This window comes from Erpetoichthys calabaricus, chromosome 5, assembly GCF_900747795.2.
Source record: "Erpetoichthys calabaricus chromosome 5, fErpCal1.3, whole genome shotgun sequence".
In the NCBI taxonomy this organism is placed as follows: Eukaryota; Metazoa; Chordata; class Cladistia; order Polypteriformes; family Polypteridae; genus Erpetoichthys; species Erpetoichthys calabaricus.
Window position 1 is genome coordinate 45,451,711 of NC_041398.2, and position 17,534 is coordinate 45,469,244.

At 38.2% G+C, this 17,534-nt stretch overlaps 1 protein-coding gene across 9 annotated transcripts in view; it reads left to right on the forward strand.

The window, feature by feature from the left end:
• LOC114651655 (transcription factor COE3-like) overlaps positions 1-17,534 on the forward strand; it is a 402,694-nt gene that overhangs the window by 34,219 nt on the left and 350,941 nt on the right. For all 9 annotated transcript variants that reach the window (XM_051928475.1, XM_051928473.1, XM_028801490.2 and 6 more), the window contains 2 exons: positions 11,604-11,760; positions 13,428-13,491. In XM_051928475.1, the coding sequence (XP_051784435.1) occupies positions 11,604-11,760; positions 13,428-13,491 (221 nt within the window). The remainder of the gene's footprint in view (positions 1-11,603; positions 11,761-13,427; positions 13,492-17,534) is intronic.

The following is a 17,534-nucleotide window of genomic DNA, read 5'->3' on the forward strand; positions in this document are numbered from 1 at the left end:
GGTTTGAAAATGAATGGGATTTAATAATAGTACAGTGGTTAGTCCAGCTCTCTTTTCATCACATCATCATCTGTGTGGTGTCTGCACTCTTTGTGTGGAGCTGTTGGTTTCTTTTCATATCTTAGGGACATACTGTGCATGTCAGACAGACAGAATGATGATCTTCGATGGGCTGAGTGGATGTTCTTGGTTCCAACCTTGCACCCCATTCTTTAGGAATAGGCTATGGTCTTTACGTTTCTTTACTGAAAATGGTAGGTTTGAAATGAATTGATGGATGGACCTGTTCCTGTCGAAAAACATCTTGATCCTTTGATCTTATCCTCTAATTCTTTAGTAACTTTCAAGGCCAATATTACGATAAGCTTTCAATATGAAGCATAACAAAGTCTGCAGATAATAAGATAAATCAATTTGCTCCTAAATAAGCTTGTAATTGCCTAATGAAACCTTGGGATTTGGCTGCCACTGGCTAATTTGCTGGACTTACGAGAACAACTGTTGCCTGACTGTTAGAAGTAATGATTCTTACCTTGCATACTGTATGTTTCACACCAAGGTTTTGTCTTTTTAAGACTTTCTGTGTTATCATACTAGATAGAATTATTTCAATCACTTGAAATAAAACAGCTTTTCTTATCCCATGGAACAAGTTAGCCACCGTTCTGCAGAGGGCAATAATCAACAGATAGTCATCACTTCTGCCTATTGTTATCATTAGATCCTTACACTTTATTTTTTACCTTTCCCAATGCTGAAATTCAGATTTAGTGTTCATCCTTTTTTGTATTTTCGGCTGAGGACAAGTGATTTGAAGCACATTGTCTTGTCGGTTTAGGTGTTAGAATACTTAGCACATGACAGCTTGTTAGCAATGAGCAAGACATAGCACTAGGTAGCAGATCTCAAGAGCAACAGATATTGAGACAGGGGGTGATGACAGCATTACCTGGTTGGAAAATTACCCTGAAATGTTTATAACAGCATGATTTGTTTTGTTAATGGGCTTAAAATGATTTTAAACTTCAAACTGCACTTCCGAGTGTGTTAAAATCTCTACTCTGAGTTCCACTCCGTCTCTCTTGTGATTAACATGCTTTTTGCATCTCCGAACAAGAAGGTTTATTGTTGCCCAAGACCTTGCAGTAAGAGAGAGAAACAGAAGGCACTAAATCACTGCGGATCCCACTTAAATGAATCCCTCTCAATCCCATTCTAATGTGTCTGTGTGAAATGAGGCTGAACATTCATAGTGTGGTTAACCAGCAAAGCCTTTTCAGGGGAGATGATCACTTTTTGACAGATTTCAGCATCAGATTGCTCAGTAGTTGGCTCAAGATGCTGTCTGATGGAACCAGGACTATTAATGCAAGTCCTTTATAACATTCTTTTAGGGCAATGAATTCCTCCATAAAACAGATAAGTTTAAGTAATTGTGCCTACAGTATTTTGAGTAACAGGGACTTCTCAGAAAGATTCAATAATAGATATGCCAACTAATAATTAATGACTGATAAAGTAATTTCTTATCAAAAATGATGATAAATGGCCTTAGTTTATGCTGTTTATATGGACTGATCATTGTCATTTTGTATTCTTTATTTTCTCGAATATTGCTCACAGTGTTTACGGGATGTGCTTAGGAAGAATGTTCTCTTTTAGATTAAGATTGATATGTTACCATGGTCTGGTTTGTAGCTATTTCATGTCTTTTCTTCATTAAAACATTATATGCGTAACAGATGTTTATTTATATTATATATATATATATTCATTTTTTGCTGTGACACAAATACAAGCCTTTAGATTTTGTCACAATTCATCACCACAATAATTGTAGAATAGAAAAGCTCTTCCTTGCCATTTTAATTTTTCCAAATGCCTTTTGGGGCATCCCAAAACAGAATTTAAAGAAAATCAAAGCTACCATATATTACAGTTATGGGATGCTTCTAATATGTTACTCTAAATATTACCTCAAGCCTGTCAACTTTTTTAACCTCTTTAACTTCATGAAAGGTTCTACCAGACTAAAGGAAACATTCAGTTAATGTCTGGGTACATACTACCTTCCAGAGGATGGCCCAAATGTAAATGGCACAGCTGATAAGGCTTTCAATACAGACAATAATTAATGAAAATTCCAATCAAAAAAGTAATTTATAGTTTCATTTCTGAAATGGGGGCAGCGTTCATAGAGAGGCAGCAGTCGTTATTGACATACACAATTTAATAATTTACTTAAAACAAATAATACACATTATACTGAAAACCATCTTCATCAATGTCATCATTATTATATTATCATTATGTACATTTCTTAGCTGTGGCACAGTGATTAGCAGCATCTCAAGCTATTCTCCATGCAGGAGTTGCATATACTCCTCCAGATAATTTAATGTTCCTCCCATATCTCCAAAGATGTGTGTGTTACATTAAATGGCGATTCCAAGGTGATGTACAGGCAGGCTAGCAAGCAATCAGGAGAGGACCAACTTCTGCCAGCCTGAATTTGAATTAAGCAGCTTTAAGAATGTTATTTATGTTTTAGTATTATTATCATTATTATTACATACTTAACTAATATCTTTATCCATGATTTTTACAGAGATTAATTCCAGTTTGAGCTGTGGCAGGTTAAGTGACTTGCTCAGGGTTACACAATGAGGCAAAGGCCTGCACCTCTGTAGTTTACAGTCTATTATTATTATTATTATTATTATTATTATTATTATTATTATTATTATTACTATTGTTATTGTTAATTACTCCATTTCACATTTTCCAGACTTTCATGTTCCAAAACAAGATTGAAATCAGCCAGTGTCTAGGTAGGGAGCAGACCTGATGAAGCAAATGTTTATTGTAGGGCACGAGAATGCATGCACTCACGCTCACGCTCACACTCACACGCACTTACACCAGGCTATTTAAATTAACTTCCACAGCATGCATCTGTACAGGGGACGTAGTGTACATGGAGAAAAATCACACACACACACATAAAGAACTCATAAACTCCAAACAGTAAGGAACCAGGCCACAAATCGTACTTAGGTCCCAGAAGTTGTGCAGTAATAACTTTCCTGCTTTGCTCCCCATTATTACAACTTAAACTAACATTCTTCCATTTCTTCCATTCTTCTATTTTCTTTACCATTTTCTTTACCTACTTATCCATAACAAGGTCACAGGACAGCTGGAACCTTTCCCAGCAGTCATTGGGTACAAGGAAGGAGCCACACATGGACACACACACTAGGGCCAATTTAGTAACAAGCAAAGTCCACATAGTAAACGCACAGGGTGTGAACTCTGGTCACCTTGTCACAAAGCAGGGCCACCACCGGGCCACTGTGCCACACCTACCCTAACATGACATTCTCAAGTCTGCTTAATCCAATGCAAGAATCCAAAGGGGGTCCAGCCAGGCAGCATCAGCTGTTTGTAAGCGAGTGAGCCCCAGTGTTGACTGATTGCCATTACTATTAGTAATAGTAGTATTATGATAATTAATTAATGGAGCACCAGTGTCACGTCTGTCCAAATTTGACCATCTGATGCCATCACCTAACAGGGAAACCCCAAGGAAAATCTGAAGAATGTTGCATAAGAATCTTGGATACGGAAGTCTGAACAATACTACTTTGCTTGTTGCCATAAGACTCTTGTCAGAAGAACAAAGAAAGTGAGTGAGTCTGTGAGTGATAGAGTAGCATATTGATTAAGCAGGTAGTCCATGAACCTTACATCCATTTTTGGTTAGGTTTACCTTCTTTGTGGACCTTGAATGATGTCATATGAGTTTAATTTGATTACCAGCTCCCTTACAGACATAAGACAATTAATTATCCAAACGTGAATAACCTTACCAGCTTGTCCAGCACTTGACTAGTTTCCTACTCAGAATTAGCTCTTGCTTTTCATTGTGCTGGCCTACTCGACTCTGATTTTGTACAAGCCAGTGCTTCCTGGACTGTTCTAAGGTGGTTTTCTGCCTTGACCATGTTATTACAAGGACAGACCCTGGCTCTGTGCAACTTTGAATTGGATTTAAAAGTTGTAAAAATGAGTGAATATATAAATTAAAGTTTGTATAATTCAATTATGTATATACAATTTATACAGTATGTGAAAATCACTGTCTCTCTCTTCCAATTTAATGGCCGTTTTCAGAGTTCTTCCCAGTTGGCTGGATATTAGAGCAGAAACGCTTACAGCTGGATGTCCTTCCTAGCATCAACCTCCTGTAGTCACCTTTTATGGCATGCAAGAAGGGGCTGTGACCTTTCTAATCTCTGGTCACGTCAGGGTTTTGGAACAATGAGACTACTTAATTAATAAATATAAATGTGGAATTTCATATATTTATCATACAACAGATTGGTTAAGTAGCTTAGTTCATAGTTTCCTGCTGAGTTAGGTATTGGATTTGACCTTGCAACAAGACATTGGCCATTTGGCACCTTTACTTGCACTTTTTGGCCTTCCACATATTGATAATTACTGGCTTCCAATGGCTACGATGAGTCACGGAGATACAGTAACCTGTGCACCGGTTATTTTCCCATATCCATGTTTTCCAATTCAGGAAATAAGGGCATCATTAAGTAATGTTAACATGTAATAAGAATTTGGTGGTGAACCTCACATTTCAGCAATAGCAAATAGGAGGAGAAATGAGGACTTCAAAACGTGTAACGATTCCTCTTCTAAAGCTGTAATGGTCACATTCTAAGATTACGGTGTTTTACAAGAACACTACTAAAGCTGATTTAATGGCTACAAGTACAGTTTGTTGGACAACTGCCTCTCACCTCTGCTTCTCACTTATCATGTTGGTTTTCTATCTACCAACAGACGCTCCTCCTCCCTTCCACTTCAGGTTTATTCTTCTTTTGAACAAGAGTGACTCTTCATACATGTTCTTGTAAAGGGCAAATGCTCCCTGAATATGTATATAAACCATCACATGTTACTGGCATTGTGGGGAACTTTCATTTTTAAGAGGTGTAAAAACATTTTCTTGCTATGGTGGCCCTTCTGTTCCCCTAAAATGGATAGTTTGTGACTGACAGGGCACTGTGCCTCCCTTTGACAAACATTGCCTTAATATACTGCTTCTCGTAACATTCCATAACTTAAATTTTTCATTAATTAGAAATAGGGCACGTCTCGTCATTAAGTTATGGCAGCTGTGGTCAAGTGAGGAATGACAAGTTGGAAAGAATAAATTCTTCTCGTTGACTTTTCTTTAAACTCGAAATAAACAGTCGTCTAGGGTGCAGATGCAAAACAAACAAAAAACAATTTGCCTCTTAGGGCTTAAGCGAAGGGTTCTTTGAATGTAGGATGGAGCCTCGTCCTGTAGAGGGCTCTGATTGCAGAATGACACCTCCTTCTAGCAGCCTCAAAAATTATTGGTGGTGGACCAGAAGGGGTGGAGTCAGCTGCCCTCACTGGCTGTTTTCTTGGCACTGTGTAGGGAAGGGAAGAGGACGCCAGTGTTCACTCTCGTCCTGGAGTGATATTACATACCTTAGATGAGCCCAGAGGGTGATGTTCTGATGTGCATGCGTGACACAACACAGTGGTCAGTGCTGCTACTTTCAGCATCCTGAGTTCAAATGCATGCCTCATTTGAATGTTGTTCTCTGTGTGTTCTGCTTTTCAGCCCAAGTCCTAAAGATGTGCATGTTGCATTAATGTATGCCTCCAAATTAGAACCCTGTTGGTAAGCTGGGGTGTTTTCTTGAGTGTAACTTTCAGTGGAGTGGCATACCATACAGGGATGGCTCCTGTTTTGTGCCCAGTGCTACTTTCTACCCTGAACTGGATATACACATTATAAGCATTGAGGAACTGATTAATATTTATTTCCTGGGCTCACACAGAGATAGACAAATCAAGTTAAAAGACAGTGTCATTATATAAAAAGGTCATTTATAAGGATGACCAGTGAGGGTACTCAATCAATAGCTCCCACTAATTCTACAGACATTTAATGCCAATGCTGTACAATTTTTTGTAGCTGCTTAACAAGAGCACATTTTGCTGTTAATACTTCTGAAGTGAAACACTTCCAAATACTTAGTTATTACTGATGCAAAATTTAAAATTGTTACCTAGATGCAAAAAGCCCCTGCACATCTCCTTATTGTAATTTCAGGAATGACAAGAGAGCTTCAATTGAAAATAATCTTTCGTATAATTCTTTCTTTATAAAGTACAGTTATACACTTGATATTATTCAAGAGACATTAAGATATATTATGCATTATTATATCAATTTAAACAGTCAGGAAAAGATCTCTTGTGATATAAGCAAGCTGATTTCCAGCCTATAATTTAGTTCACATAATATGTTTTATCTGTGCTAAGTAAGGTAAATTTCCCAGGCCAAAAAAAAAGTAAGCAAAAAATATACATAATAGCAGCAAAATGTTCATATCTGCCTATTGATTTAACTTAAAATAATAACAACTTTGGATGTAGTTCTCTTTCTACTTCATTCAGGAATACTATTAAGGTTAGCAGGCCATTTCAGGTGTTGACTACAAAGCAAGATGCCTTATTATTTATAGTACCTTATACACTACACATGGCTCCATTTGCTTCATACTTGAATGATCATTGTGATATTGTCATGCTATATGGTGTACTGTATGTGAATGCTATGACAGCATAGCATGGTTGCCTCTGAACTCTCCTGTTATTGTCGGTGAACTGAATTAAAAGGGCAGAAGCAATGGATGGGAACAGGAGGTGGAAGGATGAATGAATTTATTAAATTGTACAAAACTGTGGTGGTCTATAAGAATAGGCAGCATTTCATTTGAACTGATTCACACACACCTTGCAGTCAAGGATATTTAGCTTTTTGGAAGAGTAAAAACTTAATTGGTCTAATAGTATTTAATTACTAGGGGGCTTCGCCCACCCCTGGGTTTGGTTTACTGGATATATAATTTAAAGAGATTGTTATTTTCATGGGAATTATTATATATGCATTGTTTTCACTTTTGCTTTAAATCTTTTGTAAAAACAATACTTGTCATTTATTTCTGGCCCCGGACGTGGTTAAATCTCTTTCTCGCTGCTCATGTTGTGAGGGGAGGGCTGAATGCACACTAAGGAGATGCTGTCGGATCGGCTGCTGTCTTTCTGTTCCTGCTGCCGGCAAGCTGTGTGTTCTGCTTATCATTTAAAAGTCGGTACAGCAGCTGTCCTTTTGCCACTTCGCGTCTCTGCCGCTCGCGTTGTGAAGTGGGGGGGAGGGGTGGCTTAACGCACGCTAAGGAGAAGTGGTCGGATCATCTGCTGGTGAGCTGCGTGTTCTGCTTGTCGCTTGTCGTAGTTTTATGAGCTGGGAGCACATGAAGTGTGGCTGCCAAAAGCTTTCCAGCAACTGCTAGGTTAGATGTCCGTGAACTTGTTTTAAATGTTGTCTCACTGCCTTGTCTCGCGTGATGTTAAAGTGTCTCTCGCAGGATGTCAAATTGTCTTCCGAGAAGACCACATCTCGTCTTCCTAGTCTCCCTCCCCAAGATTTTTTTTATAATAGATAGATTATTACTTGTATTAAAATTCTTTATATTGTTGACATGGCATAATATTCTCAAATTCACTTAATAAAATTCAAGGTAATAGTAACCGGTGTCAGACAGGAACAAGGTTCTGATAAGGCGCCAGTCCATAAACCTATACTCATCCAGAATTTCCAGTCAGCTTAATGTCTTTGGAGATGAGGGAGGAAAACAAGAATATCTGGGGAAAACCCACAGATATAGAATGTACTGTGAAAAACCCCATTTAATGTCCAAAGTTTGAAAAACAAAAGAAATTAAAAATATTACGAGGGTTAAAGGCTCTCTGAAGCTTCATATGTTGGAACTGTTTTCTTTGTCGAAACTGATTCCACAATGAAAGCTGTCTGTTATACCTGCATTTTTATTACTCTTTAATGTAATATTGTTTCTTTTATCAGTATGCTGCTGCTGAAGTATGTGAATTTCCCCTTGGGATTAATAAAGTATCTATCTATCTATCTATCTATCTATCTATCTATCTATCTATCTATCTATCTATCTATCTATCTATCTATCTATCTATCTATCTATCTATCTATCTATCTATCTATCTATCTATCTATCTATCTATCTATCTATCTATCTATCAGGGCTGAGTTGGTTTATATATCTGTTTGTTAAATGGCTATTTGGTCATTTATGTGTTTAAAGTACTGTATATTCACTATCATCTGACGCTGCTGGCACCCATGCCAGTGGGGAGGGATTGCTTCCTCCACAAAACATTCAACCACCACACTTCTTCAAAATTACATGGTCTTGACAGCCATTTCCAAGTTTGAGCTTATTATTATCTATGCAGCAGGGGTTTCAAACTCACACTCAAAGAGCAAATCATTTGAAATTAAGCAAAAGGTGTATGTTCCATTTGCAGCAGTAATTGAGAAAGTGGCTGATGTAAAACCTTGCAGTCACTGTAGCCCACCAGTATCTGAGTTTGAGACCCCTGGCATAGAGAGTACAACAAAATTCTTACCTGCAAGATCTGACCAACACATTCTAACACTAGATGAAGATGTAGCTGAGGTGAGAGACATCAGTTTTTCATTTTTTTATTTATGTGAGACAATGCTTGGACCTACTTGTTCTGTCCATTGTAATACTGACAAGCGTTTCTATTTCTGTTTATGAGTCTTTCTGTATGTCCACCTAGTTGGTATGGCTCTGTCATTCCAAACAATGGGGCATCACAGACATTAACATTGCTTTTATGAAGTTTTCAGTTCCCTAAAGACCAACTGTATAGCACACTACTTGGTAACTTATTCCAAGAGCCTATGGATTTCTGTATGACAAAATATTTTCTAACATTTGTGCAAAATTTACCCTTAACACGTTTCCAACACTGTCCCCATGTGCTTCTTGAATTTGTTTTAAAGTAACCGCCTGGATCCTAATTCCTTCCATCATTTTAAAAATGTGTTTGCTTAAACTGAAAAGGATCAAGACCTTGAATCATTCCTCATAAGTCATCCTCTGCAGTCCAGGAATCAGCCTTAGATGCTGTTCTCAAGACTTTTTCTAATTCTATCATGTCTTTTTTGTAGCCCAGAGGCCAAACTGCACACAGTTCTCCAGCTGAGGCCTCACCAGTGTGATATAAAACTTAAGCACGGTCATCCTTGACTTGTATTCTACTGTATAGATAGATAGATAGATAGATAGATAGATAGATAGATAGATAGATAGATAGATAGATAGATAGATAGATAGATAGATAGATAGATAGATAGATAGATAGATAGATAGATAGATAGATAGATAGATAGATACATCATGCTATTTAATTTAACATTCTGTTAGCCTTCTTAATGGCTTCTGTACACTGTCTAAATTGATTTCCAGGACCTTCTATTAAGCAGGACTTTCATGTTTCAAACTTTCCATTGCATATTCCAATCTAATATTTCTATGTCCTACATGTACCCTACATTTACTTACATTAAACATTATCTGCTACAAATATGACCAATAATCTATTCTGTCCAAGTTCCTCTGTAATGATTCAGCTGATTCTAAATTAGCTGCCATGACCCAGTTTGGTATTGTCTGCAAATGTAACCAGCTTGTTATTTATATTCCTATCCAGATTATTTATATACAACTAGCCATCACCTGCGGCTCTGCCCATGTAATAGTGAAACAGGACAGTGAGGAGGGCCCTGCCCGGCTCCTTACCCTTGACGTCACTCTTCCTCCTCCCCTTGCCCCACAGCTTCTGTCTCTGATTAGCCCAAATATATTGCTCCAGGAAGCGAACTATAATTCTTAATGCGATGAGAAAAGTCACAAACTGAACCGGAATGTTCAAGCAAATTATAGAAAAAAAAAACAATCTAAATCTGTTAAGTAGTTCTCTCATTTGCTAGCTAAGCGGAGGTAAGGAACACCCCAAGGCTGGTGCATGAGTGAGGGGGCCCCATCCCTCTCCTCTCGGCCCACTGTGTATCTCTCGAATTCGCACAAATAAATCAGTATCGCAAGTGAACTGTGATACATAGCACAATGAGAGAAATCACAAAATCAACCAGAATGTTCATGCAAATTATAGAAAAAAACCCAATCTAAATCCATTAAGTAGTTCTCTCGTGAAAAGTGGACAGGCATACAGACAGACGTTGGATTTTATCTACATAGCGATACATTGAAAAGACCAATGGCCCTAGCACTGATGCCTAATGGACTCTTTTGTTGGTCTCACTGCTGTTATTTCACTTTAATTTTTACATCACAAACACATGAATGATGGCTTAGTTTGTGATAGTAAACTGGCATCATATTTGTGTGTATGAGCAGACCCTATAATGGACTGTTCAATGTAGAAGCTCTAATAGATTCTGGCCCCCTAATCCTGAAACTAATTAAGCAGGTTTGAAAATTCTAAACTCATCTATTTTCATACCTAACGTAATCCAGTTCAGGGTCAAAGGGAGCTATAGACTATCACGGCAGCATCTTTTCCAAAGCAGATTCCATAAGCTGTGATAGGAAGCTAGTCCTTTGCAAGGCACACCTATATTCACTAAACTCCGAGTCAATGCAGAGATGCCAAATATCCTGACATGCATGTCTTGCTAATGAGAGATATAATTGGGCTATCAGGAGAGAATAACCACACGGACATTGCGAGTCAGTGGCAAGTCATTCAGCTTTTCACATCTGTAAACAGTAGCACTAACCTCTGGAGTTCCATGCTTGTAAATATAAATGTGCAATGAAATATTCAGATTGCTCTTGAACGCTTACTGTGAAACAATCCTCAGTTATGCTGCAGTTAAAATGATAATTGCTATGTCTATCCAGTGTAATTGAAGAGTGAAGGTATTTCAATTATTTTGTTTTGAAAGATACTGTATGGGGCACTAGGAATCATGCTTTTTGAAATAAAGGTCAGTTAACTGGTTGAATATGGTTCAACTTTAGAGCAGAAATTTAAAATCCTTGTCTGTATTATAACTTTTGTATACAGTAGAAGAACTCCCCATGGTTTTGAAGCCTAGCCATGGAGGTCATAACTATGTAAGTACACTGTCAAGAATGTACAGACAGGAGCAAAGTCTAGTCAGTACAGTAAAGACAGCACAGAAGAGCATATCAAGATGATAAAGATCAGACGAGAAAAGGTGAGAACCCGATTCTGCATTACAAGTCAGTCTGAACAGTCTGCTGAAGACGAAATGTTTCAGTGCCTGCCGTCAACCATAATGCAGACAGGTATGCAATTCGTCTGGGGGAGAAGGATGTATCAAGATAATGTTACCTACTCAGCGCCTAAACAGAGGTTTTCCATCTCTGTCAGTCTGAGTCCGTCTCTAACTCTAAATCGATTTGTGAACACACAAGGAAAAAGGAAAGCTAGGGTGGAGATTATTTTGTGTGATTATAACAGCTTGCTTGTGACTGGCAGGCTGCTCATGGAGTGCTATGCAATAGCTGAATGACTCCCCATCATATTTGCAACCGATTTTCTACCCTTCTCATATCTAATTCTGTCTCTCTCTTTTTTTTCTGCAGCGGTGTTGGTCTTGCCCGGGCTCATTATGAGAAGCAGCCTCCTTCAAATCTACGGAAATCCAATTTCTTCCACTTTGTCCTGGCGCTTTATGACAGGCAGGGGCAGCCTGTAGAAATTGAAAGAACCTCCTATGTGGACTTTGTGGAAAAAGACAAAGTATGTATATCATTGATGGCAGCAGTTCTTTCTTGAGTCAACATGAAAATAAAGACCTGTGTGCTTAGCTAACTAGAGAAGCACTTCTTGTTGGGCGTGCTGGTATACACCACCAAAGCACCACTCCTAATCGCTCATTTTTCAGATTGCTCTCTTGAGCTACATGGGCCTTAGTCTTAAGAGGTAACAGCTGGCAAAAGCATGCTATAACAATCAGAACTCAAATAAGCTCATTGTGTGGTGACATCGAAATAAGCCATTACAACAGACGGCTAAAGTGCAGAGAATTAAGAGAAACAGAATTAGTGCAGGCTTTGTTAGGAAAATGAATTAACAGACTTGCAAACAATATCCACAGCTGCCACATCTGGAACACTGGAAGTTAAAGTCATCCAGCTGTGCAAAAAGCCTTGGTGGGGAGGGTGGGGGTGTGGGGAGGTGGACGTGTGTGTGAGTGAGCGCAGTGCAAGGGAGACAGTACAGCTTCAGAAAGGGGCTGCAAGCTGACCTGGAGGTCTGCCTGTGTTTGGCTTTGAGTGAAATAATACATTTGCAGATTGGGATGGATCACATCTCGCACAAACCTGAAGCATTTCAAAAGGCTGAAGAGCAGCAATGTAACTGGATGGATAGATAGATAGATAGATAGATAGATAGATAGATAGATAGATAGATAGATAGATAGATAGATAGATAGATAGATAGATAGATAGATAGATAGATAGATAGATAGATAGATAGATAGATAGATAGATAGATAGATAGATAGATAGATAGATAGATGCTGTAAATAGAAATGTGTCATATTTTTACTCAGTTGCTATCAGAAGAATCTGTTTGAATCTAAGAAATCAACACTGATACACTGTTTTAGACTTAGTTACAATTAGAGATAACCTGGAGTGAGCCGCTTATAAAATGATTGCTTAATTAAAATTTTGCAAGTATTGAGATGATTTTTATCCACGGACGTGATAGTGAGATATAATCCCTCCATAACATTATCTACAAAATATATTGATTTTTAAGCCAATATGATTAACTGACACCAAAGCTTTTTATTAGCATGATAAAGCAGTTATTCCAGGATTAAGGTTTAATGCTGGATGGTTATGTGGCCTGTGTCTCAGCAACCACATTTGACTATGTTTTGTTTTTTTTTTGGACCGCTTGTGGTGAATTACGAAAGAGACAGGTTTAATGTTAGTATAACCAATAAGGCAGAATTTGCACCTTTGTGGAAGATACCAGCTCTGTTTTTGTAGCTACTTTTCCTTTTTTCATTCCCTTGTATGTTTAATGTCTAGCAATGTGCTGGTATCTCATTCACTGATGGATCCAACTTAAGTTGCAATTGAACTGCAGTACATTAGTCTAAAATTGGATTAAATGGCTTGGTAATATATGCTGAAATTTGTGTGTAAAAACATACAAAATGGACTGCAAAGAAAAATCCAAAACAAGCTAGTATCATGATTTTGGCCTTAATGCAATGTCAACATTTCCTTTGGAGTGAAATCCTGGATTGAGGTATCACACTTGATAGGTTGACAGGTGAAGTGATGTTGTTACTATGGCTTGATTTAAGGAAATTACAGGACAATGCAGTTCATGTCTGGATAATTTACATAAGAAACATATTTAATTTATTCTCTTTTTTTTCTCAGGAATACAATGGGGAAAAGACCAATAATGGGATACACTACAGGTTACAGCTTCTCTACAGTAATGGTAAGAATTATATCACATAAATGATATGAAACATAATGCTGTCATGACCTTCCTTTTATATAAAAAAGAACAAAACCTGTAGTGTTTTTTTTTTGTTTAATTGATGAACACATCCGTTCAGATTGGTACACTTCATCAACCCCTGTATTTATCTTTTACTTTGTGTGACTCAGCTGCATAAGACTAATATGAGGTTGTTCAGCATTAGCAACATTTATTTCAAAGTCATTTTACTCTGTTTTGTCTAAACAGTGTTTTGAAATCTTCCAACATGTCAGGCCTATGCTATGGACTCTGCTTAGCAGCATGGAAGGGATCACTATTTCATAATACTTTTCATGTGTAAAATCACCAGATGCTAAAAATATCATCTTTGATATCAATCTGCCAGAGTGTGGAGATGTGTTGAATGTTAGTCAATACTACTACTACTTCTCTTACTACTATTCCCAGTTAGAACAAGAACACATTTAGTAAGCTGTACGTAATCACACAGCAGATACGGTAAGTGGTTACCATTTTAATGGGTACACTTCAAGTTGATCCACAGTGCATTCCCAGAGTTTCCCGACAAGGACTATTACTGGTGTTCAGCTTCAACTAAAGGGATGCTGATGTCTTCTTCGTGATTAACTGTTAGTGGATTTCTAATCTATATAACTCATTTAATCTCATGCTACAAATGCTACTTTGTATTGAAATCTAGCACTGTGGAGTCTGTCACCTTAAGCTCAAGTCACCCTCAAGTGAAACACTTCCAAGACATTTCTACTTTTTACAAGTAAGCACACCTATGCCATTAAAGGATACACCTGATCAATGCCAGCAACATTCCAACATTGTTCATATAAATGCACCCAATGTGCACCATGAAAACATATCCTGTTTTGTATTTCTTTCGTGAAGCGCAGGGGTGACTACTCCTCACGTACTCATACCTACAGTGCGTATCTGGTGCCCAAAGACATGCTGTGTTCAGTTACTTATATATTTTGTTTCTGACCCCCATATGCACTCACAAAATTCCTGCCCTGCTAGCATTGTTTGCTCATAGGAAACTGTCCTTGAACCACCAAAGATTAAACAGGAGGGCAGAAGTACAGAATGAAATACTCGTCATGGGAACGTTCAGTTTAAAATGACACGTGTTATGGTGCAGTACTTGTAAGTGAGTGCTTCAGGTGTCTTTAAGGTGAATTACAGAGCAAGAAAGCAACTGAAAACAAAGTCCACTCTTTCAAAAATAAAGGGAAATGGTACTTTCTAAGGCAGACAAGTGATTTAATATTTGTGTAGTTGAAGATTTGTATTTTAAGCCATTATACAATTCTGTGCAAAAGGAAAGCACACCACCTTCATTAGACCTTCCAGGATTAGATGTCTGCTCATCCTTTTCTTCACCAAAGTCCTGAACCCCACTATATCATATTCAATCAAGTTTTGTTTTTTACTTATAGTGCCCTCCATAATGTTTGAGGCAAAGACCTATTTTTCCTTGATTTACCCCTCTGCTGAACCTCCATTAACTCAACTCAGTGAGTCAATAGAAGCTCTGATCGAGGGTCTCAAGAGAGTGAGCGAGGACTCTGAGTGTCTGGGCTTGTAAATGTCCTGGATAAAAACCAAGATTCAGGCCTTTAATGACCACTTAGGCCTGGCCATCAGCAGAGATGTCAACGTTATTGAGAGGTTTACTTACTTCGGCAGTGACATTCATGTGTCCGGTGACTCTTCCTATGAAGTCAGTAGACATATTGGGAGAGCATGGGGGGGTGGGGGTCACGAGGTTGCTGGAAAGGGGTGTGTGGCACTCCCAATATCTATTCAAAAGGACGAGGGTCCAAATCTTTAGAGTTCTGGTGCTTCCTGTCTTGCTATATTGTTGCGAGACATGGATGCTATCCAGTGACCTGAGATGAAGACTGGACTCCTTCTGTACTGTGTTTCTTCTGAGAATCCTTGGGGACTCCTGGTTTGACTTTGTGTCGAATGAAGCACATTACCTGCATTGTGAGGGAGCGTCAGTTACAGTAATACGGCCATGGGGCTCGATTCCCCGAGGGTGATCCAGCTCATAAGATCCTCATTGTTGTGGACATGAGCAGCTGGACCAGGCCCAGGGGACACCCATGTAACACCTGGCTGTGGCAGAGTGGGACTGGACTATGGCCTGCCTAGGGGGGTTACCAACCGGGGTCCTGAGCTGTTTCGTGGTGTGGTAGGTGCGGCAAAGCGCTGTACCATTGCATGCTCCTCATCCTGACCTGACCTGACCAACCCCTCTGCTCCACAGTTTAAAATTACAAATCAAACAATTCAGTCATGAATGGGGGACCGTGCATAGAAAATGTCATTTCTACATGGTGTGACCAAAATATATGCAAATACCCTTAAATGAAGGTCTGCAATGTGCACTAGAATCACATCTGAATTGTTTGATTGGTAATTTCAAACTGTGGAGCAGTGGTGAAAATTGCAAAACATTATGGAGGGCACTGTATTTTTACTTTCTAAAAACATAGTTTTGTCCCATGGCCCAGGTTCTTTTAAAAATTTGATTGGCAAACAAAAATGATCTCTGCAGTATTGTCACCTGGGGCCTCAAGCACAAACATACACAAGGAGGGAGTTTATTTTTTTTAATTTTTATATTTTTGAATTTATGTTTCATAGGACTGGCAGAAAGGTGTAGCTTCTTCATGTAGCAATCGGTGCACAGCAGCACTCTCTCTGCTCAGAATACCACTGCAGAGAAGTCCTACATGTTCACAAGCCTACGTTCACTTAAAGCAGGCCAGTTCAGCTATCAATCAACCTAACAGCATGTCTTTGAACAATAGAAGAAAACCTACATGAACAAAGGGAGAACATGCAAACTCCATACAAAGTGGTGTGAGGCAGCAATGTTGCACACTGCATTATGGTTCCATCTCCATAGACCAGTTGTTTGTTTCCTTTACGTGCTACATGATCACATTTCTTCCAAGCCTCCTTTCCCTTTGTGTGTAGCCTGCACATCCTCCCTGCATACTCCTAGATCCTTCTTTGTGTACGCTTGCTTTTTCCTGTATCTTAAAGATGTGTGTTAAAGCAAAGAGTAACTCTAAATTGGCCCAGTGGGGGAAAGTGTGCTCATTGATGGACTGGCACCCCACCCAAAGTTGGCTTCTACTATTAAATGCTGTCCACACCCTGTATTATGCAAACAAAGAATAGATGGATGGAAGGCTGCTTTTATTAAAACTTTTTTACCCTGGTAACAATGTATAGTTTACTTTTTCTAATTGTGACAAAAATAAAGCAAGTCCATATTAACAGTATGCTACAGGTTCAGAGCACGTATCTTTTTTATATACGGGGTAAACATAACCTCTTAAAAGTTATTTATTTCACAACATAAAGAGCAAAAATGATTATTAAACATTACAAAAACAGCAACAACATAACACTAAGGTTATACACATTGAGAATTTTACCATTTTATTCTCTAAATTTGAAGACCTTATTTTTGCCTCCCATATTGCTGCACTGAGTTATATATAAATTAAACCTCAATTGAACTTTAGCTGTTGGCACCTTTTTACCTCCTAATTGGAGGAAAAATAAAATAACCGATATTACCAATCATATCACAAAATGTCATAAAAAGTCAAGTGTAATTTTTACACAAGTGAACCTGCAAATTTCATTATAGTTATTGGTTTAGCATATACCTTTATCCAAAGTGACTTACAAAAAAGAAGCTACATGTATCAAATGGCAAGCAACAACCATATTTGTTCTTATTTCCCCTTGTATGGCATACAAAGTAAAAGTTACATTCTGATAGGTTTTTGGAGTTATCACTTGTCACTTATCACCTTCTCGTGTTATTATTGTTAGCTCCACATATAAAAATGTTCTGTCCAAAGAACAAATAAACAGGTAATTTGACAAGGAGCAAAGAGAATTATAAATGTAAAAGAAACTAAAGAATAGTCAGAAAAACAGTCCTGGGTTTATTATTAGAAGAACCAAACTTCAAGGCCCAAAATATAAGTGAT